General features: G+C 39.4%; 1 protein-coding gene and 1 long non-coding RNA gene across 3 annotated transcripts in view; both read left to right on the plus strand.

Annotated features, from left to right (window-relative positions):
• GNAS (GNAS complex locus) overlaps window positions 1-22,031 on the plus strand; it is a 131,639-nt gene that overhangs the window by 49,424 nt on the left and 60,184 nt on the right. For both annotated transcript variants that reach the window (XM_085079145.1, XM_085079144.1), the window contains exon 2: window positions 3,482-3,554. In XM_085079145.1, coding sequence (XP_084935271.1) covers window positions 3,482-3,554 — 73 coding nt within the window. The remainder of the gene's footprint in view (window positions 1-3,481; window positions 3,555-22,031) is intronic.
• LOC146428557 (uncharacterized) lies at window positions 21-882 on the plus strand. Its single transcript, XR_014855952.1, has 2 exons — window positions 21-538; window positions 657-882. It is a non-coding gene; the product is annotated as an uncharacterized LOC146428557 (long non-coding RNA).

Consider the following 22,031-nt stretch of genomic DNA (forward strand, 5'->3'; position numbering starts at 1 on the left):
CCGGGGGAGAGAGGTGGGGCCGCGGGGGGAGCGGAGCCGCAGGGCCCACCCGGGGCCGCGGGGATCCGCTAGAGCAGCGCCCGGGGCGGCGGGGCCGGGGCCGCCGGGGGGACCGGCGCGGTGCGGGGGAGCGGCGGGGAGGGCTCGGGCAGCGCCCGGGGCGCCGCGGGAGGGGCCGGGGCAAGTACGGAGCGGCGGCGCGGGGCCGCTCTCCGCCCGCGGGGCAGCGGGCCTCGGGCGGGCGTGGGGAGGGGGCCGGGGATGCCGCGGCCAGGGGCCCGCGGGGAGCCTGCGAGATAAACAGGGCAGGGCAGTGACAGCGGCCGCGGGCGAGCGCGGCAGGGCCGGACACCGCTCCCCGCGCCGCGGCCGGGGTGCCGAGGGACGTGCGGCCAGGCCGGGGAGAGGAGGAAGAGGAAGGGAGGAAGTCGGGGAATCGTTTGGGGGAAACGGAGGGAGGATGTCGGTCCCGGAGGGAAGCGCGGCCGCGTTGGGCTGGGCGGGCTCGGCACCCTCCGGTGTCGCACCAGGAATTGAGGTAGGCGCGCTGAGCGCTGGCCGAGCCGGGCTCCAGGTGCTGCTCCAGCCGCTCCTGCGGCTTACCTGCTCCTGTTTTTCCGCGGATACATTTACAAATGCGGCTTGTGGCTTTCCAGGAAGGGAAAGGTCCAAATGTCGATATCGGAGAGGACGAGCAAATGTTTGCCAGGCTGGTTATTTCAGAGTATTTTGAAGTAGTGTTTTAAGCTCAGCTGCAGTTCGGAGCCGTGGGTTGTTTTGGTCACGCCGAGGGACAGCCTGTGCACGTTCTGCAGGGCTGGAGCGTGGAGCACAGGCTAGGCCTCGCCGAGCTGCCTCCCTTTGGGGGAGAAAAAACCCTAATTGAAAGGGGGAAAAAAGAAAAAAAAAAAAGAATTTTTGAAGACGGTGAATTTGGAAGTGTACTATCACCGGTGAAGTGTTTCAAATGCTCATTTGAAGAAAGAGAGTTAATATAAATGGAGAGTGACTGGGAGTACAGCAGCACCTGCAGCACTGAGGAGCCTGCCAGGGCTTCAGCAGAAATCTTTTAACAGGATAATTTGGACTTCAGCTCTTGGGAAATGTCTTGGACTTCCAGATTTCAGGCTGAACATTACGTAGATACGTAGAAACTATTTGTCATCAGACGAGTTGCTTTCGTAAGAGGCAGAATTTCAGCAAACAGAAACATCATGGGCTTGCCTGGGTTTCCTTTCTGTTTTCTTTAGTTTTGGTGGCTGAAAAACAGTTTAGATAATTGCAAATAAAATTCTGTGTGTGTTTAGGAATGGCAGTAAAGTATCTATGTGTGTGTTTGAAAGTGATAGTTCAGCTGCTACAGTTTCTGCCTTGGATTGTAGATAGTCTGTAACTCAGACTCAGTGGTAAAAAATACAAAAGGTCACTTTCCTATTATTATGTTATGTTTCCTTTATAAAACACGTGAAATAAAAAGCCAGGCACTTGGAAAGTGTTCTTAATCTTTCCAAATCATATTCAAATAACAAGAAAGAAGAGCTGCTGAATATTCAGTGGGTTTATGCTCGTAGGCCCCATCGCTGTACACGTGCTTGCCCTGCTGCCACGAGCAGTCCCACTGAAATTAATGGAACTCTCCTTGGTGGTGAAGTTAAACGTGTGTGTAATTGTTGGTGAGATTATGGCCTTAACGAGCAGCCAAATATGGAGCGAGGCTTATGGAGAAATGTGTATGTAGTGCTTGATTTTGGTTCACTGGTGTTGTATCCGATCCAGAGAACCCAGGTGTGTCAATACCAAACCGTGTGTGTTTATAGCAAATGCAACAACTGTCCAGCCCTGTTCTTGGCCCAAGTGAAGTAAAGATTTTGGCTCCTAATGCTTATAAAATATGTGATTTGGTGTTAGCTGAAATTTAGTTGTTACTAATTTTTAAATGGACATATTACTATAGCAGATACTGCCTTCCTGAATAATTCTTAGTTGTGAAGAGGATTCAGTCTCTTTATTTTATCCCAAGATTCTAATTCTTGATTAGTTTTGCCACCTGTGCATGGTGCAGTCTGCCTGATGAAACAGAGGGTGTATGGTATAAAATAGTAGTTTAGGGGAGAAGTGGCGCTTGCATAAAGTGTTGTAGATAAAAACTGCTCTCTAAATGCTTATAAAACGCCAGTGAGCAAGGAGAGGAAAAAGGAGTAAGGCTCTGGGATTAAAGTGGCAAAACATGCAGGCAGGTTTTATGGAGAGCAGAGGAGGACTTTTGGGAATTCACGAGGGAGAAGGAAAGGAAGGGACAAAGCAGAGGGGGAATGCATTTGTGAGAAAACGAACTTTGAAATGCAACTGCTAAAATACAGTTTTGAACATGAAGCTCAAAATGGAGGCTTGTGCTGTCAGTGTGTACTAGCAGAGGCCTGACATCCTATAAATACAAACTGTACCTCCCTGCCCGTTCTGCCACAGACGTACGGTTCCTGTGGGTGAGACACAGGCTGAGGAGGGGAATAAATGAGTAGCCAGGAGATGCTAAGGGGAATCTTTCTAAATCCTGCCACGTTATGCTACTACTCCTGCAAAAATATGTTTGCTTTATATAGAAAGCTGCCGATCTGGCAGCGTGGAGCAGCTCAATTAAATGCTGCTGTTGGAGTTGTTCAGCGTGCATGGAAAAACGGGTACTATAGGCAGATGGGCTGCCCTGTGCACTGGCATCCGAGCAGCACAGCAGAAATAGCATCCATCTACTTCTGGAAACTGGAGTAAAGTGGAGTGGGGTTTTTGCACTGCAGGTACGGAGGGGGAGCAGGGGGGAGCTGTGGGGGAGCTCTTTGGAGCAGGCAGCCACAAAAGGTGGTCTCTGCGTCTCGTTGTGTGTAGGGTTGGTTTTGGAACATGTAGGGAGGGTGGGAGGTTGCTTACAAGACACAAATAAGAGAAGGAGGTTTTTTGTAGCTTTGTGGGTGGAGGCTTAAAGGGATGCCTTCCTTTTTCAGCTGTGAGTATCTACATATTTTATTCCTTGTGATTTAAGTTGCAGAGTTTGACTGGTTGATGATGAACTGCAGCCAAACTTAAAATACTTAAAGGATATAACAAAATTTCTTCGGTTTAGTGGGGATTTCAGTCAGCCTATCCAATCGGTTAGTAGTGACAAGGCAGCCAGGTTGTGATGTTCTGCCGTCTTCGCTGTAAAATGTTGAAGTTGTCCATTTTCCTTCCAAATACTGCAATCTGCTTTTAACGTTGACACTGGAAAAACGGACAGTGAAATGATCCAAGATTCAGATCTGACACATGACTTGAGCTGGGCATTTATTTTTAGCTACAACTGAAGTTTCCAGTGGCAATCATTTCTTTCACTTTTTGCTCTTGCACTGAGAAACCCAACTTTCTCGTTTTTACCCCGAAGAAAAAAATTCTAGTGTGTCCCTTAATCACTCATGCTTCCTTCTGAAATTGATTTACTTTCATTTTCTAGGTGCTGGTGAATCCGGTAAAAGCACAATAGTCAAGCAGATGAGGATCTTGCACGTGAATGGATTTAATGCTGAGTAAGTGCATTTGCTTTTTCACTTTACAACGTACCTTGTGCCTGTGCGCCGCAGTCAGCGCTCCTGGTTTCTATCTTGTGTATTTTCCTCTTGCTGCTGTTTCACTGTCTCTAGAATTTGGATGGGTATTTTTAGATGAGATTAATAGACGTTAACCTGAAGTCAGGCACCAATTATAAGTAAGGTCTAGCAGTGTAAAATTACTTTTATCAAGGCACAGCTGATTTGATTAGGTCTTGAGTTTTGTGGGTTTGTTAGCTGCAGTTTCTTTCACAACATGGCTGACACTGATTTACCTCAGCTATAGCACATTGATTCATATTGCTGTAAACATGCCTCGTGTCAGTGTGCAAAATGAGCACAATTTTCTTTATTTACAGCAAGTAAGGCTTTATTTTCTGCCTCCTCGCAGAATGAAATTGAACTCTGAATTTTGGGGATTTCTTCGTGTTAGCTTGTCCAGATGTTTGTGTTAAATTATCTTTCTAAAAGCTTTTATTTTTTGCACCTAATATCTGTTCAGTTATTTGGCAGTTGTGAGGAGGGGAATGGCATTAAGATCGGGAAAATGGCTATCTTGTTCCTCATCTGAGAAAGTCAAAAAGTTAGCAAACAAAAATCTAACTTTGTTAGAGAGTAGGAAGAGATTCTTCTGCATGTTAGTTGATACTTGCAATTATCTGTGTGTGTATACCAAAGCTTGCTGAATTAATACTAATTGAATCAAAGTGTTAAAATTTCAAAGCTTATTTTCTGTGCTTAAATTTATTTTTTTTTAGATTGCATTATTGTTTTTGTCTTGCTTGTTTTCAAACATAACATAATAGTTATGTATTGCCATTACTTTTCACACAAAACACAATAGTTTTGTATTGCCATCCTTTAGCTTTTAGTGTTATCATCTATTTTGTGAATCCTGCCTTTTTTGGGAAGGTTAAGATTTTGTTAGTCTTCCAGTAGTTAATTCTCTAATGAGACTATCTGAGCTAGAAGTTTAGCCAAGGAGCCTGGACAGTACTTCTTCCTAATCAGAAAATGATAGTCCAGGATAAGGTACACAGTCTTTTGGATGAAAGTTCAGACTGATTCATAATAAATACATTATGTGCTACATGGTTTTAGCTCCTCTTTATAAGGAACATTTTCCAAAACAACTTTTTCATAAGTGCCTAGTCCTGCATCCTGTTACTGCTGAGCTGTCTCTGTCCTTTGGGCTGCTCTTGTTACCAGAGACCTCTTAGAAGACTTGCATGAGTTGACTTGGTTGTCAAAATTGGGTGCTAAGTAAAATTTCATAAATGAAAGTGGAAGTGAGGGATCCCTGGTACCTTTGAAAGTATCAATCCCCTTAATCAACACCGTTTTTTCGAAGTTTTTAAGCACATGGATAATGATGCTGTGTAATGAATGGTGTATGATGTACACCAACCCTGCAAGCTGCATACCCAAATCTGTGTGGAACTGGGAGCCCAGAGACCTGTGCAGAGCTGGTGAGGGACTGGGACACACTGGGATTTGCAGCAGTGGGTTCCTCAAGTGTCTCCCTTTGGGTTGTAGCTTTGGGCAGGGCTGAGCCTGCAGCTGGAATCCAGGGCAACATGGCAAATTTGGCCTCAGGAGGCTCTGCTGGCTTCTGCCTTCTCATAGCAAGGGATTTGGATTACTGGGCAGCCCCGTGCCAGCACAGCCCTGCTGCCAATCACAGCCATGTCCCTGTGCAGGAGCCACGCAAGAATTGCAGGGAAGCTGCTTGAGGCTCAGGAGCTGTGGATTATGCCAGAACCCATGGCATTTTGTCCCTTGTGCTTGTCCTTTGGTGGGTCGTACATGTTAGAACACTGAGGTGCATAGAAATCAAATTCAGAAGTGTGGTATGTTTAAAATGGATAGGGAGTAAGTTATAATGCGTAATTTTTAGGGTTTGATTGCCAAAAATAATCAGTAGATCATAACATACACTTTCCAGCAGGGAAAAGGCTGTTTCTCAGTGTTTTGAAATTCTTGCAAGTTACACATCTGTCCTCAAGTAACTTGTATTTTCTTCCAAATACTTAACTGCTCTTTATGTTGTCTCGCTTTCCGTTACCTTTTTTTGCCTGATTCATTCCCTTTCTGCCCTCCTTACCACGTGAGAAAATGAAGTGGGATTCAGCTAGTGAGAGAAATAGCATGGAGGTTTTTTGGAAGGGTAGGAAGAGCGAAGGATTACTTCCCTTCATGTCCTGATCAGTTGCTCTGGAACGTAAACATGTTTGCATACAAACCACAGCTGATGTGATGAGTAGCAGGAGAGAGGTGGTGAAAACAGTGATACACTGCAGATGAGGAGACTTTTCTTTAATTTTTGTGTACTTGTACAAAACTAATTTTGAGTTATTTTTGTTGGTACAGGTTATTCTTGTGCCTTGAAAGAAATCCAGCTTAAAGTCCTGTCAAAAAGTGGTTTGCCTTTGGTTTGGTCGCCCTTTGACAATGGATGTTTGAAGCAGAGAGAGGATACTTGTTAGGAAAAATGTCTAATGCTATGAACGAGGGAATCAGAAGTTTTTGTTTAGTGTTACTCTTCTTTCTGGTGACTAAACAGGATATCCAGTGCTAAAAACCCTGGCCTACTTCAGTGGGTGTGAGGGGATTTTATTTGATTTGGTTTTGGGATTCTCCCCCTACATAGTTGAAGTTGTCATGTGCCTTGAGGTGAATTGTTGTAGCATTTAACAAGGTGAAATCTGTGTAGTTCTACAAAACTAGAATTTCCTCTGGGACTCCAATCCTCAATCCCTTTAGCTAATTAATTATTTGAGGAACTGCATGAAATCAAGTGCTCCAGGTAATTAATGTGCTGAATAGTTAAAGCTAAGATTAATGTGAAGGTGGTTTAAAGTTGTAGCAAGTTAACTACAGTAAAGACTTTTTTTTTCAATGTTCCTTTTATAATCTGTAGTTCAATTAGAGACAGAAATATATTTTTTTTTCTCTTCCTGTAGTGAAGGTGGTGTGTAGGAAGTAAGAGTGCTGTGGCGTTGGTAAGGGGAGTATTGGAGACACAGAGCATGTTTTACAGCACAGGTTTTTCTGGATGGAGTGTTTTGGGAGGGCTTAGCCTGCTCTCAGCTCTTGCAGAATGGTGGCTTCAGGTGGCTGTGCTATCATCTGACCTCTTCCTGCAGCAATTCCATGAAAAATGGGAGTGTGGCTTCCCCTCAGTGTTCTTCCAGTGTTCCTCATCTTCAGCATGGAAGAGCTGCCTTTTAGCATGATGAAGAAGCCGTATTAACCAAATTTTCTACTCTTTGCATTACTGCCAACAACAGAGGCCCTTTTGATGTAGAAAGGGTTTAAATTTGGCTTTTAATAGCAGGAAGCCTGTGACTTCCCTTCCTTCCCTCCCTCCTCAACACTTCAACTGTCTTTTCATGAGGCTGTTCCAGAGGAGTAGGTCTCTGCTGCTGCAAACTATTTTGTGAGCATCCACTGATAAAGTGGAGCCAAAACCTTCTCTTGTTGACTGTGCAGAAGTTTAGATGGCAATCTTTATGAACCAGAAAGGATGAAAAATGGGAAAGGGAGGATAGGAGGAGTAAGAAATACAGTTGGAAGAATTAAATGTGTGGCTCAGATTGAAGAAAAAAAAGAAAAACAACTCCTTTTTGTGCTATCTAGAGAGCTGAGGTTCTTTGCTTCTAAGATTATGGCCTTTCACTTACTTCTGATTTTTTAAAGTCGTCTTTCCCCTCTGTGATCACTGTGGCTATGGCTGACAGACTCTAAGGAGAGGGTCATTGTCATGCACAAGTTTAGAAAGCAAGGAATTGGCACGGGTGAGAGACAATTTTGAAGTGTCATGGGAAAAACTGGGACAAGCAGAAATATTTAAATAGAAATAAATGGTTGAAATGTGACTTATGAAATCCACTACAAAGATTGACAAATAAGGGGAATGTGTCTTCGTGATTATTAAGTTTGGATAGTATTTAGGATTCAGGAAGTCTTGAGTTTACAGGGAATTTCAGGTTATGCTTTTCAGTGTCAGTTTCCCAAATGATTATGTAAAATGTTGACACTTTCTTAAACTAGTATGTTGAAGTGCTGAACAGGAGTTTGCGTATTTACTAAATCTGGTAGTGTTGATGGCATAAGCAGAGCTGAATAGCTTTGTTTTCAAGACTTAGATGACAAATATATTTGCATTTCTGTTGCACTTGTAAAAAACTATTTTCTCTTAGTGGGCAAGTTAAGGAAGCCAAGTCACCCTCTTACAGATTTCTAACATTTTCTCTTTTCTCACCAAGATTTAAGAGTTTGTGAGTAAGGAAAAGTAGTCACTGATGGTTTCTAATCTTCTCTTAATACATGCATTGCCACCATTATGTCACATAAAGCAGTAAATAACATTATCTAATCACTTTAGTCAGTGTCAGTCTCTTTTTAAGTGAAACCACTTCTGGCTCAGTAATTTTACTCTTCAGTTGTCTGGTACTGTGGGTTTTTTTCTAACTTTGGTCTTTCTAGCCATGTGATTTTATGGAAGGGAAGTTAATGTTATGAGTGAGGGAAAAGTATAATATTTATAACTAAGCCTTCCAAAATCATGAATTCCCTCCTAATGGCTAATATTAGCTTGTATACACAAATATGATTGCTGTGTTTTTATAGTTCCTTTACATTTGTGTACCAATCCCATGTTTCCAGAATGGCCACTTCATTTCCTTGCCAAGAAACAAACAGACTTCGTTATGTTTTACTTGACTGGCAACAAAAGTAATTTTTTCCTGGTGTTTTGAGTAAAATTGAAAATTGGAGGGGAGAGGCTTGGGGTGTGTGATTCCCCTTATCCCCTTTCTTTCTTTCTTTGCATCACAATGTCTGTTTAGAGGCTTCTGCAGGTCTGAGGCACAGACATTTCTCTTTTTTTCTCAGCTCCTGTTCCAGAACACCAGTGAGGTGCTGGAAAATGAGTGTGTACATGTCTGTTCATTCCATCTGAACAACTGGTTATGGTGTTTGATCAGAATTGGTGCTGTAGAACATGAAGTGGAAGTGTGGGCAAAGAGAGGAGCAGGATTTGTATTTCACTCAGTTTTAGTCTTGTCCTGAGAGCTGACACAGTTGTGTAATTGAGTTTTGTCAAAAGACAAAGATATGCCAACAGCTAATAAATATTATGAAAAAGAACTGATTACTGCATATAGCATGTAAAAGTTTATGGAAAATGTTTATACAAGTTAAATATAACTTTCATCAACTTGAAAGAAATGGGAGGTAGTATCTGGTGATGTTAAACCACCTGTGCAACCAAGCAATTCCTTAATTGTTAGAATGTTTAATATAGTTTTTATGTGCTGGAAATTATCTTTCCTGTGAAAATACTTTTATTTCTACAAAGGGGAAAATTCTGTTTTATGAGAGAGTAAATGTGAACTCAGTGAAACAGCATTAATATTTTTTTGTGTTTAAAAAAAAGGAAAAAAACTGTCATGTTCAGGTTGGGATTTTTTTCACGTTTCTTGTGGGATCTTGCCTGGAGATATGAGACATTGTCCATTAGGAACCTGTGCAAATGTTTTGCAATTTAGATCTCCTACTCTGGTGTGATTTTTAAATAATGTAAGTTAAGTTTTCAGAAAATTTTGATTGTTTATAATACCTACACTGGGCCTTATTTGGCAAGGATCATTAACTTACTGTGGCACTGAAAATTCTAATAGTCACTGAAAGAACTCCTTCACCTCAGTTAGAGGCTTTCTGAAATCTGTTAAAATATTTCCGCGTTCAAATGAAGTGAATTTTCTTTCAGGGTGAAAAATCATGTTATTTAGGTTCCTGAAATATTACAGAAGAGTAGTGCATGAAGGAATCTAAAAGTTTGAAAGCTGGTTCGTTTTATCTAGTTTTGGATGCTTGTGGTAGGCTCAGGTTAACCATCAGTGGAGAGATGACAGTAGAATGTTGAAGGAAGGCATTGACTTTTGTTTTTACATTATGCATTGTTTCCACATAGGTAAAAGAAGGAAAGTGTGAATTGAACATAATTTCTTTATTTTCATGGGAAACATGGTGTTGCACAGAGCAGAACGTGCATCTTACCTGCCTTTACAGTTTGGGAAATGCTGAATTCTCCCTAGCAAAGAGAAGCAAACTACCAATTTTATGTTGTTACATGTTGAGAGCTCTCTGTCCTCTGAATTACTCCTCCTGGCTTGCAACTTGACATTTGTGCTTTCAGTTAAATTTTTCAGTTTTCTTATTTAAAAAAAAACAAACGAGCAACAACAAAAAAAATCCCCAGTAGTAAACTCATCCCCTAAGCTAAATTTGCATATGTTGCAGACATGATTTGGCATGTAAAGGGACTGGCCAAAAATATGGCAGTAGTTCTATTTGTTTTGAGGTTTAAATTTCACAAAAGCTTTTTAGGTATGCAGCTATCAACCTAGGAGAAAGCTTTATAGTTGTAGAGAGCTTGGAGAGCAATAACTATGAATAGCGGAATAAGCACGAGTGATGTAATCTGAGAAGCAAAAGAGAGAGACAGAAGAGAGCTTAAGGCTTAACTATGTGGAAAACATTGTGAATGGGTCTGTGAGGGTTTTGACTTTTGATGGCAGATGTGGGATTTTACCCATTAGTTTTGGTAAAATCAAACAAATGTGCGAGTTTCCTTTGACTTTCCCAAAACAGAAAATAAACTGTTCAGTGGGTAGCTGAGTGAGTGAAGTCTGAGTTCTGTAATTTGTTCTGCCTCCCAAATCCTTTCTCCCTTGCAGCATAGCATCTGCAGCTCCTCTTTGGGACCTGTGGCTTTCTGAGTGTCTCCTGTTTCCTCCACTTCTTGTTTTTCTCCCTGATGCAGCACTGATCCCTAAACACTTCTGCATCAGCCCACCCTTTATCTTCCTTTTTCTGCTTTTCCTGCTACCTGGACAAAGTCAGCATGTGTTGTGGCTTCTGTAGATCTGCATGAACTCTTCCTGCTTTTCCTCATTGAAGTGCAAATTTTGGACTCTCTTCTACTCAGCCTCTGAATTTCGTTTCTGGAAATTAATTTTGCAGCAGCAATGCTTCTTGGAGTTTCATTGCACAGCAGTATCTGAGATAGAGTGAGACTGAGAGAAAACAGCTAAAAAAAGTCTTACTCTTCCTCAGTTCGCTCCAGATTTTTTTTAAAAATATTTTTAGTCTTCACATTCGTGAGTTAAAGTGGAAGTGGTGTATTTTTCTCCATTTTCTTATCTTAAGCAAACATCTAGTAGTATAAACCAGTGTATCGTGTTTTGTTTAACTTGTTATTTAATAAATCACAGACTATATTAAATACTGTAAAAAACCTTAGATAACTTCAAAAATATAGTTCTCTATGGAGAATATTAAATGTATTTCTATATTCCACAATTCAGTGTCCTTTCTGAAAAATTTCACTGCTTTTCACATTTTCATCAACTTTTCTTAATAATTAGATGGTGCAGCATGATTACCTTTTCTCTAGCCAGTGCTACAGAAATCAGCACTATGTGAAGGATTTTCTTGTGTAGTATCTCACTGTATTTCTTATTTCAAAAATATTTGTATATTTTGGAGGGCAGACTGGGCAGTGCTCTGATTTTCCCAATAGAAAATGTTTTTACTAATTTATCCAGATGGACACTTGAATTAGTTTAAATATGAACACAGTGTTGCTTCTCATCTTAAATTTATTGAAGTTACCCTTTTAAGATTAAAACTGTTCATTCACAGTATTGCAACCCCTGAAGATTCCCCTTACTTCATGATGTGTCTACATTTTCTTTCTTGCCATTCATTCCAGATGGGAATTTTTTTTTCAATTTCGTTATGTAAAATCCTTGCAGTTTTGTCCCATAAGATAAAATTTATTATTAATAAAAGCTGTGCCTTTCCCTACTCCTTCTAGCAATCTAGATATGAGTGGGGTTCCTTGTTCCTGTTTCTGAGCTTGCTGAGCTCCTGTGTTGTTCTCTGGGGCTGGGGGAGCAGGTTTGGGGGGTTTCGAGGCATTTTCCTAAAAAGTGAAAACACAACTCTTGTTCCAGTTTTGTGAACATCCTTCCCCAGCGTCTCAGATCAAGGCAGGCAGAGCTAAGGCTTTGGAGTATAATCCAGCAGGCAAAGTTATCTCTATCTTTATTTTTAGATATATCATGCGTTTGTGTTTTAGGGTTGCCCAGGTCCCATCTCTGATGAAGAGCTGAGACACAGAAATTGCTCATCTTAATCTTGGTCATTCAAAGCTCTCAAGTTGAAATGAAGGAATTTCCACTGATGATGTTTTGGGTTTTTTTTAAATATAACTTGAATCTTGATGTTAAAAATAGCACGCCTTACATTTTACTTAAACAGTTGAAGCTTGAGTTAATAGTAAATCCAAGTATTTAGGATACAGTGTAAGTGTAGCTGCAGCAGCTTTTAATAGTTATTTCTACAACTGTACTCTAATGTAAACATGCAGTTAATTAGAATTACTTGTTTACAGCTGAGCTTGCTTAGAAACATTGGGGGTTGTTCTTGACAGCTAAGAGGCAAAATCATCCCCTTTTTTGAAAAATGTAGTGGAATATCTTCATGAGATGTTGTAGGATGTTGCTATTACTGAAGTACAGGAAAGCTTGCTTGTGACTTTCTCTCTGAGCTACCTGTTGCTGGCTGTATTCTCCACAGGGCTATGCAATAAGTCATTGTGTTCATTTCTCATTTTAGTTAAGGCACCAGAAAATAATTATCTCTCCCAGCTGCACCCTTGCAGCCTCCCAGGAGTGGTGGGTGAGCTAATGGAGCAGGCAGAGGTGTGCAGGGTTGCCTTCGGAGCTTTGGGCTAGTCCCAGGAGATGCTGCATTTAGCCTTGAATGGCACCTTCACAGCTTGCTAGGGGATTTACTGCTGCCTCCTCAATCACCGTGATTTAAACACTCCCTTCTTCTCTGTGTGCATAGAAACACTTTGGTTTCCTTCATGTTAAGACGTTTTTATTTTGTTTTGACGGTACAATTAGCTATATAATATGAATGTTCATATTAATTAGAAAGTGTTGCAAGGAAAATGGGTGTTTGTGAAGTAAATTTCTTCCTTAAGTTTCTAGTAACAAAGGATGCCTTGCTTCTATCTTGCTTGATTTTTTTTTTTTTTTTTTTAATATACATAAAAATATGTAGTGGGACACTTAGGACAGTGAGTTCAGAAAATGATGTGTAATGCCTGTTTTAACTGTGATAATATAAATTAAAATAGGCTAGGTAAATTTAGTTTAATGTGGCATTACTATGGAAAAATTAAACTAGTTATTTTAATATATTTTAATTTAATTGCATAACAGTGATTGGCACGGCTTTACGTATTTTGTGGTACTTGTAGCAGGTTAAGACCATTTAAAATACATATGAAAACTTAGCGTTCTAATAACTTTTTTTTTAATAAGCAAAAGATAGCAATCCTAAGGACATAGCCATTTACTGAAATGGTTTTATTGAATATCTTCTGAAATTAGAGTGTAATCACAGCACTGCATTATTCCTGGAAAAAAAAACTATAAGCACAATGCAAAGCCTAGGAAAATTATTTTTCCTTTAAATGAGAGAGAAACCTGAAAGGAGAAGGACTCAGAAAAGCACTTGGGGTTCTCAGGAAAGCTGGGAGCACTCAGTCCTGATCTACACAAACCCCAAGTCCATGTGCAGCTCAGGCAGAACAACACTTTCCACACTTTCAGATATTTGACAAAACAGTTGCAGAGCTCAATGTCAGTAAAAAAATTAAGTTTTCTAGTACTTTGTGTCAATGTCTTCTGCAGGAAGCTTGTTATACAACTTTCTGGAAGATTTGCTTTAATGGGGTTGTGTGGGGATTTTTTGTTGTTAAATTTCTGTGTTCTGGGAAGCAACTGGGATTTCAGTTCTGAGTTTTGAAGCACACTAAAATAGATGCCTGGAAATTGGATGCAACCTTTTACTTGTGCTATGTCAAAATGATTAATGTTGTTTCAAAGTAGTTACTCATAGGAACACATTCTGCTTATGCTGAACATTGTGGATAAAAATATGTTCCATAACTTACACATAGGACACTTAAAAATCTGAATTGTAACTATTTTACCTGTTAGTTATTTCAACTGGAACTGTGTCACTCTTAATTTCCCCAAACTCCAGGGAACTTGGGATGCTCCGTGCTGCCTCTGTGTTTTGCTTTCACTTAATTGGACAGTCTTCACTTTATGTAATTGCATCTTATGCAATCAAATGTTTACTTTCCTTATGCTTATCACCGAAGAACTTCAGGGCATTCTGTTACCTCAGTATCTTTTTGACACTGTAAAACAAGGGGCAAGAAATAAGTAAAAAAGACTGAGTTTAGTAAAACATTTCTACATTCTGTATTCTGTGCAATCGTAGGGAGTTGGGAAAAACACTTTGAAATCATGTAGGCAACATAATGTCTGGCTTTTTTCCTCGCAGTTTTATTCATACTGAATAAGTTTTTGAAGTTTATTTTTCTCTGGGATTAACTGGAATCAACCAAGACCTCTGTTTTCTTAACTGAAATGCATAGATTCCATTCTGATCATTTCAGACAATGTGAAAACAGAAATTTTTTTTCACTTAATTTTTAATGGTATTGTGGGTTTTTTTTTTTTACTGAATGCAAAAAGTGAAATTATACATGGTTATGTAGAGAAAGCAGAAATATTCCATATGTATTATTCCTTACCAAAGAAAGTATATTTCCATCCTGGATAAAGCTGCAAACTGACAAGGAAGTTTAGTATCTGCTGGAAGGGCAAATATCAGAATTATCTCTGTGTGATTCTGTGATATTGTTATGGAAATAGAATGTGGATATTTTCAATAAATAAATAAAAAAAAAAAATCCCAGAGGATATCCTGTGAGAAACTATGGGAAACACCAGTGTTAACTTATTTATAATTATTACTGGGAGGGGTGATCTGATAAGTTCTACTTCAGAAATTTGTTTTAATGCAGCTGAACGTGAGAGAGTCCCGCAGGAGTCAGAATTTAGATTGTATCTGTAAAATTGGAAAAGGACTCAAAAGCCAATTAGTTAATTACCTTAGTATGGTTTGGGATGTTTTTGTGGCAAAAAGACAAATGCAGCCTTGGATGACTAAAAAAGGGGAAAGTGAAACATAAGTGATAAAGGGGACTTCCAAATCTGATAAGAGTGTTATTAAAATAGTATATGCCATGCTGGTGCCTTGACTTCATGAAGGATGTGGAATTATTGGGAAGAACTTAAAAGGAAGGGCACAGGAATTGTCCCAGCTCCAGAAGAAGGGTGTCCAGACTGATTTCGTGGCCATGAAGAGGTGGTGCTGTGTGAGAAAGAAACCTAAAAATGAGGGCAGGCATGAGATTGATTTCCTTAGCATTAGGGATATTCTATTTGGAAGACTTTGTTGGGAATGAGGAAGCCTTATTTAAGCAGTCTTGGTTGCAGGTAGGGTTTATTTTAAAACCATATTCATATTTTTTTATATTATTTTTAAACCGTATTTCAATCCACCTTCTGAGGATTCAGCTTTCCTGACGCAGATGTGTGAGCTCTGGTTGTCCACTGTGGCCTTGGGAAGCACAAAGTCTGATGCATGTGCTGCAAATTCTTCCTTTTCATGCCCTGAACATTATTTTTAACAGTATTTGCAATTCTGAGTTAGTGTTTGAAGCCTTGAAACCTTTCAGCCCTGTGTCTGCCCACAGGCATCAGAGAGCTGGGGAAGCGTGGGGGTTGACTTTTGGTTTTGGTTTTTTTCCCCTTAAGATAATTTGCTACTTGTTTTGTCACTGTTTTCACTTCCTCCTGAGGCATCAAAGATTGGGCAGGGTCTGAGGTGATGGTAGCAGATCCTCTTTTGGGCCACAATGCTTGATTCTCACTCACGTGATGCAGATAAAGTTAGCTGAGGAGCTCGAGATAAGAAAGAAACTCTTTCATTAGGGACTGCTAGGCTTGTTTCCATCTTCTCCTGCACAAGGCTTTCTTGACCTCCTTGGATTATTAAGGCAGATTTTTGTAAGTAGCTCTGTGTCTGTGCAGGAGTCCTTGGTGCTCAAACTCATCTCATTTCAAATTGTGACCTTCAGGAATAATTGTTTTATTTGAAATTTCATCTCCGCACTAAAGCATAAGGAGAAGCACAGTGGCTCATGGTGTCCTGAAAGGCAGACTGAAGTATTCAGCTATCCTCTCTGGCCTAAAATCCTTCAAAATACTTAGCAGATATCTGTGTTTCCTGACTGTTCCACATTGTTCCAAACTGCTAGCCCAGGTAAAAGCTCTGAAATCTGTTCTGTAGAGGGAGGCATGTATGTGGCTGAGGAGGTTTGGATTTAATGCTACTCTATGATTATGGATCTCTGTACTTCAAAAGAAACACCAAAATTTCACCTTAGTGTGGATAATTCAAATGGGTATAGTCTGAATGCATTAGTATCTCCTAATGAAACCAAATATAGTTCTCTTCAATTCCATTCATTCTGGACCTTATCTCTCCTTCTGATATGTCTCACTAGTTGCCAAGCAACCTCAACAGTAGTTCTGCACATCCAGCAGCATTAAAAAAAAAAAAAGTGAGTAGCTGTTGCTGAAAATAAGATGCCTTCTGATGACATGAATGAAGAGAGTTACGAGAGAAGGAAATGGGGAGTGGCGAGTTTGTAGCTGATGCTCTGAAAAAGCTAATAATATTTAGCACTGAAGTAGTGCTTTTTATTTTCCAAGCACTAATCATGCAGTCATAAGTTTATTAAATAAAGACTATTTTTTTCCTTTTGGTGAGTGATGCACAACTATGTTTACGTTTCCTAGAGCAGAGGGCAGAATTTAGTCCCAAGAGTGAAGGAGTTAGTTTAGTGAATGTATTTCTCTCTGACCTGTATCGACTTCCCATGTTTCTAGTTGGACTGCAGATTATCTGAAAGTTTGGGAAGGTTTTTCTTTGTGTGCTTGCTGATACATAGCCAGCACTATCTATTTATTTCATGCAGATGCACCTGCAGTGTGTTGGATTTCATTAAAATATTAATCACCTGCAAGACCATCCAAACTAGAAGCATGAAGGATTGTGTGTAGGTCCTTTATTGCTTGATTATGCTGTAATGCTTATAAAGCAATAAATAGAACTTATTTTTATATTCTGTCTCTCGTGCGAAATGTGATCTGAGAAGCAAACAAAGTAACATAGCTTAATGGAAGTGAAAGCTGATTTTGGAAAATGATCCTGGTTTTAGGTTGTTGAAAAGGAAAACTGTTTCATGTAGACTGACCAAAGCAACATTATTGAGGATACAATTAAATTAGAAAGTATCTGAGTTAAGATTGCCGTAATTTGAGTACTTCTTAATTTAGAACATTGTTGCCAATGACTGCCTATATAAAAAGGTAATTTTAAATCCTTTAACTCCTAAAAAGCAGCATGTAATTCTAATGTGGGTTTTTTTAAAGCAGGTTCTGACACTGTAAACACTAACTTTGCCTCAGTCAGTCTGCATGGAATCACTAAATTGTGTGCCATTAAGAAGCATCAGAGAATTGGGCTTTCCCACAAGTTCTGCTTTGGAAGACTATTGGTCCCAGTCACAGTTCAATCCTTTTCTTCCCACTCTTTTTTTTTTCCTGAGGATGGTGGTCTTAAAAAGATGCTTATTCCATTTCTGAGAGAGGATAGTAAAGAAGGGATGTGCTGCAAATGTGTCAGAAATGGGGATGTGTCAATTTATACTCCAAGTAGGATGTGTTGTGAGTTACACCCTCCGTGTCCCTGGCACACAGCTCCACGTGTTGGAGATGCTCCAGTGAGGCAGTTTTACACACTTTTGTACATGCTTTGTGCTCAGCCTTGGGTGACACACTGCATCTCCACATGGGTGTTTGACACTGTTGAGGATAAAGTGAACAAAACAAATTATATAGGAGGCATTTGCTGTGTGATGCAGGTAAAGGGAAAAAAATGAAGGCTCAGTGTGCAAATCCACAGCTTACCCTGCAAGGTGACTTCCTGCTCTCCTGCTAGGACAGAGGGAAGGTGTTTTACAGGCAGTGTGGTACTTGGAGCTGTCACTAACAGAACATACACATTTTGAATTAATTTATGTGTTCATCTGCATCACAGACCCAAAGAAATGCCTGCCTGTGTGAGTTGCAGTGAATTTGTGTCAGCTGGTTGTTGCTTTTAACGTGAGGACTAGAAACAATAGTAGATGATTCTAGGTTTAAGGATAAATTAAATTCAGGAACTCATACAAAAGAGCCATACTTGCAAATGGTTAAAACACAATGAAAAAACATCCCAGTGTTATGCAGTATTTTTACCACGTTCAACTTCTAAGGTTTATTTGTGTTGGACTAAAATTTCTTTTGACATTCTGCAGCTAATAGAGGTAATTTAGAGATAGAAAAATAGTCTGTGTGTGTGTCTGTGTGTGTGATGTGTATACAAAAACTGTTTGTAGTGGTGGTATTTTTATCCTCATCTTCTAAGAGAAAAAGACCAGTCCTAGTTCATCCTTTCTTTTTTTGTAATGCATAAAATACGTGGATTTTGGCAGCTGCCTCTTGCCTCTAGGCTTGTAAGTAGGTTTGTCCATGCAAGATGTGGGTAATTACTATATGTGTGTGTATGTATATATATATATATATATGTGATGTGTTAGTTGCTGCACCAGTATTGCCATGTAAACTTAGTTGCCCTTTTATATATATATGTATTCTCTGTATATCTAGTTTTAAAAGGGTAAATATTATAAACTGGTTGCTCAAGAGCAGCACGCTATAAAAAAAGTAATAAGTACATCAGTAAAAGTGTTGGAGGTAGTAATAAAACTGCACTATAATCCTTCTACCAATTTATTGAACTCTATCTATAGTTATCTATGACAATTAACTGCTGCATGTTGTACATTAACCCTTTGGAAGTAGCTGTATATGCAGTGATACTCAATACTTCAGTGCCTTAAATTTCAGATTTTCAAGCAAATGTGTTATCCAGTTTGAGAATATGGTTTGCTTGTTGAATTCTCTTTTTGCCCATCCTTCCTTTCAACAAAATAGGACACCCAGTTGCTTTGGGGAGAACATCTTTGCCACAAAAATAAACTTACTTTTTGCAAAATGAAAGTAAGCACATGACATTTCAGATCTTTCATCAGTGTCTTCAAAAGCAGCAATACTGCAAAAGGTGGTAAGCATTTAAACATTGCAATCTCTGCTCCACTGGAACGCACGATGATTGTTTATATTTCAAATGTCCTAAAATGTCCTCTAACTGCTGAAGTGTGTTGGGAGTTGAGACTACAGCTTTTTTAATCCAGTTGTTTGTTGCCTTGGCACAGACAGGGAGTGTCTATATATTTAGAAATATTTAGTGAGCGTCCCTGAATTCCAAGAAGATCTTCAAAATGGCAAGCAATTTCGTTTGAAGTTTGGATCTCATGATGTCAATACAGATATGTAGTAAAATATTCCAGGGTGTGGTGATACTTAATCATTAATGATTGAGACTTGGGGCATTTCCTGAATATTAATGCTGGATATGAATGTTGATTGCCTACGGTGAAATTATCACCCAGATACTTTTTCTCTCCCCTTTCTTTTTTTTATTGATTGCTAATGCAGAAAGGATAAATGCAGAGCTAGGTCAGACAAATATTTTAAATACTCTGAGGCACAATGCTCAAGACGGAACACTTGCACTACCTTCGTACCTTGTGGATTTCATAATTACCACGTAGTGTGAAAATGGTTATTTTAATTTTTTTTTTTCCCTCTGGTGACTTAATCTGTAGTTACACAGCTCAGGCTGTAAGTTGCCCCTTGGCATTTCTTCCTGCAGAGTCTTGGTAGAATTCATCTTGTGAGCTTCTGGTCTCAAACTGAAGCTGCTGTAGAATTTTCTCCAATTGTGTAAGTGTAACTGCCATTAAGGGTAAACTGATATGAAGCCACACCTTGGATGTACTTTAATACTTAATCTGCCCCTTAGGAAAGGATTGACTAGCTCATGTCAGTGCAGTGCTTTATAAAAAACTTACTCATAAAAATGTTTATGGCTAGGTTTACATGATTCATGTTTTTAGAGAAATGTTGTCTTTTGCTGCCAACACCAACTATTAATAATCTACTAAAATACATAACTTAAACATTTCATAAATGTGTTTGGAACACACAGCATGTGCCACTGGTTATGTTGTGTCTATAAGTCTAAACTCCTGAAAGGTCCTTCTTAATTCCTGCACAAAAGTACAGGAGGAGGTGCCAGTGAATATCATTATGCTGTAGGAACATTGGTGTTGTTATCTGATTTCCAGGTAGTAAATTCATAGGGCATTTCTGCATATCGTTTGCATGTGTTGAAAATACACTCTTGTATCTGCTGGGAATAAAGTTGGTTTATCTTTCTGTGAAACTTCCCATTGAGGAAGAGGTTTTTCAATTCTACATGTTAAGCATTTGTCCCTCTTGCTGTGTCAGTGCTACAGCAGAGTCCATTCTCCCCTTTTTCCTCCCAGTAGCTGGGAAGTATCTTCTTACCCCATGGCTAAGAAGTAGCTTCTCCTATTTAATTGAAGAAATGTTTCATGTAGTTTTTTTTCTGTATCTCATAAATAATATATTTTAGAATGTTGTAGATACTGATGATTCACCAAATTCCTTTAATCAAATCTGTGGTACTAAGCACACATTTTCTGTAACATAGTGGCATCTGGTCTGCTGAAATTTCTAGGAAGGGAATTTCTAAGAATCAGTGCAACACTAGTTAAGACCAGTGGTTTGTGTAGTCCAATGTTATGTGTCAGAAATGGCACTTGGGGAGGATTAGGAAAAAAGTGTAAGAGAGATTCACTGTGATTCCTCTTCAAGTTCTGCCACTGGCACTTCAGGAACTCCAAGAAGCAAAATTCATAACAAGTTTTGAAGTTAAGTCACGTTCAGTATGTTTTGCTGTTTCTTTCAAAAGCCTAGTACTTCAGTAAAAAAGTCCTTGTTTTCTTTTTGCCACCGAGTCTGCTCAGATTCAGGTAGAACCAAGGTATTTCCAGCTTCTCAGAGGTTTTGCTGTGGTTTTGTTGAACCCAAGGAAGCAGATGGTTGGATCAATAATTGTGCCCAAGCAATACTGTTTAAGCAATTTGCAGTGTTATACACACTCTCTTGAGATTATTTTCTTCAGCTGTGTATAAGTTTCTCATTCAAACAATATTATTAATATTTAAAGGACCATATGTTGTGAAAGTAATTGAACAGTTATGGTGAGGTGCTGTGTATTTTAACTGATGAGCTAAGTTTCAGCAAGTTATTTCTCACATCACTTTTGGCCTAACATTCTCATTCATTACATACTGTCAGCATGAACTGTGTCTTTTACATTTTTGTTATCATTTAGAAATGTCAGGTCAGGGCCAGGACATGATAATTGTGCCGTTGTCACAGTTTGACTTATATTACAACAATATAACTTCCCTTTTATCAGGGGAAATGAAAATAAATGTGCTTATTCAGGTATAATTAATTTCCAATTTTAAGCTCAGTAAAAGGTCATTCTTCTTACAGGTTGAGTTCAAATATATGTAGATATTAAATACAGCAAAGTGAAAGCGTCTTCACATTGTGGCTTCCAGACTTCTTAATAAGACCTGTTTGGAATTTTTCCAGTTAATTTATGTTGCATTAGGGAAGGCTCTAGTTTGGATCCAGAGTTTTTTTGTCCAAAGCATCCACAAGCCATTCTGGTTCCAAATGGTCCCTTCCTGGTTAAATAAATTCCCTTGCTACTAAAGCTGGGGTTCCCTGGAAGTCCAGAATCATGGTGGAGTGTGGCCTGAAAGTACTGTTCTTCTGCTATGCAGTTTAAGAGTATGGACATAATGGGAAATATAATATCTAGGTAAGGGAAGTGTATATTGTTTTTTCTCAGGTTTGTTTCTACAGCTCCTCTGCCTCGAAGGAAGGGGTTTTTTTTCCTACCTACTTAATCCAAAGGAAAATTATTTCAGAAGCAGTGGTACAGAAACTTACGTTTCTCTCAATAAATTGACTCCAGCTTTTCTGTAAATGGAGTCCTAGATGTCTAGGGGGAAAAAAAGGTATTTTTGATGTCGTTTAGTTGACAGTGTCTTCTAAAGTCAGGCCAGCAAGAACATCAGGTAGACAGTGTTGCCTGAAACAATATTCCCTGACACTGGCTGAAGAATTTCGCTAATGGGTTTAATGTGGTGCTGACGGCGTCTGTGCTTGGAAGGAAGTGAGGGTATTTTTGTTGTTGTTGCCTGGTAATATTTGGTGTTTACTTACAAATAGTTTTCTTATATCAGCTTCACGTCTGGTAGTGCAAAACTTTTAATAACTGGAAAAGAAATTAAAATATCTTGTATCATATGAAATATAATTATAGAAATTCGTGTTGATACTTTAAAGGCAGCTACTGCCTGATACTTGTTGATCTCTGGGCCACCAGAGGTAA

The sequence above is a fragment of the Lichenostomus cassidix genome, chromosome 20 (assembly GCF_008360975.1).
Source record: "Lichenostomus cassidix isolate B80296 chromosome 20, HeHo_3.0, whole genome shotgun sequence".
Classification (NCBI taxonomy): domain Eukaryota; kingdom Metazoa; phylum Chordata; class Aves; order Passeriformes; family Meliphagidae; genus Lichenostomus; species Lichenostomus cassidix.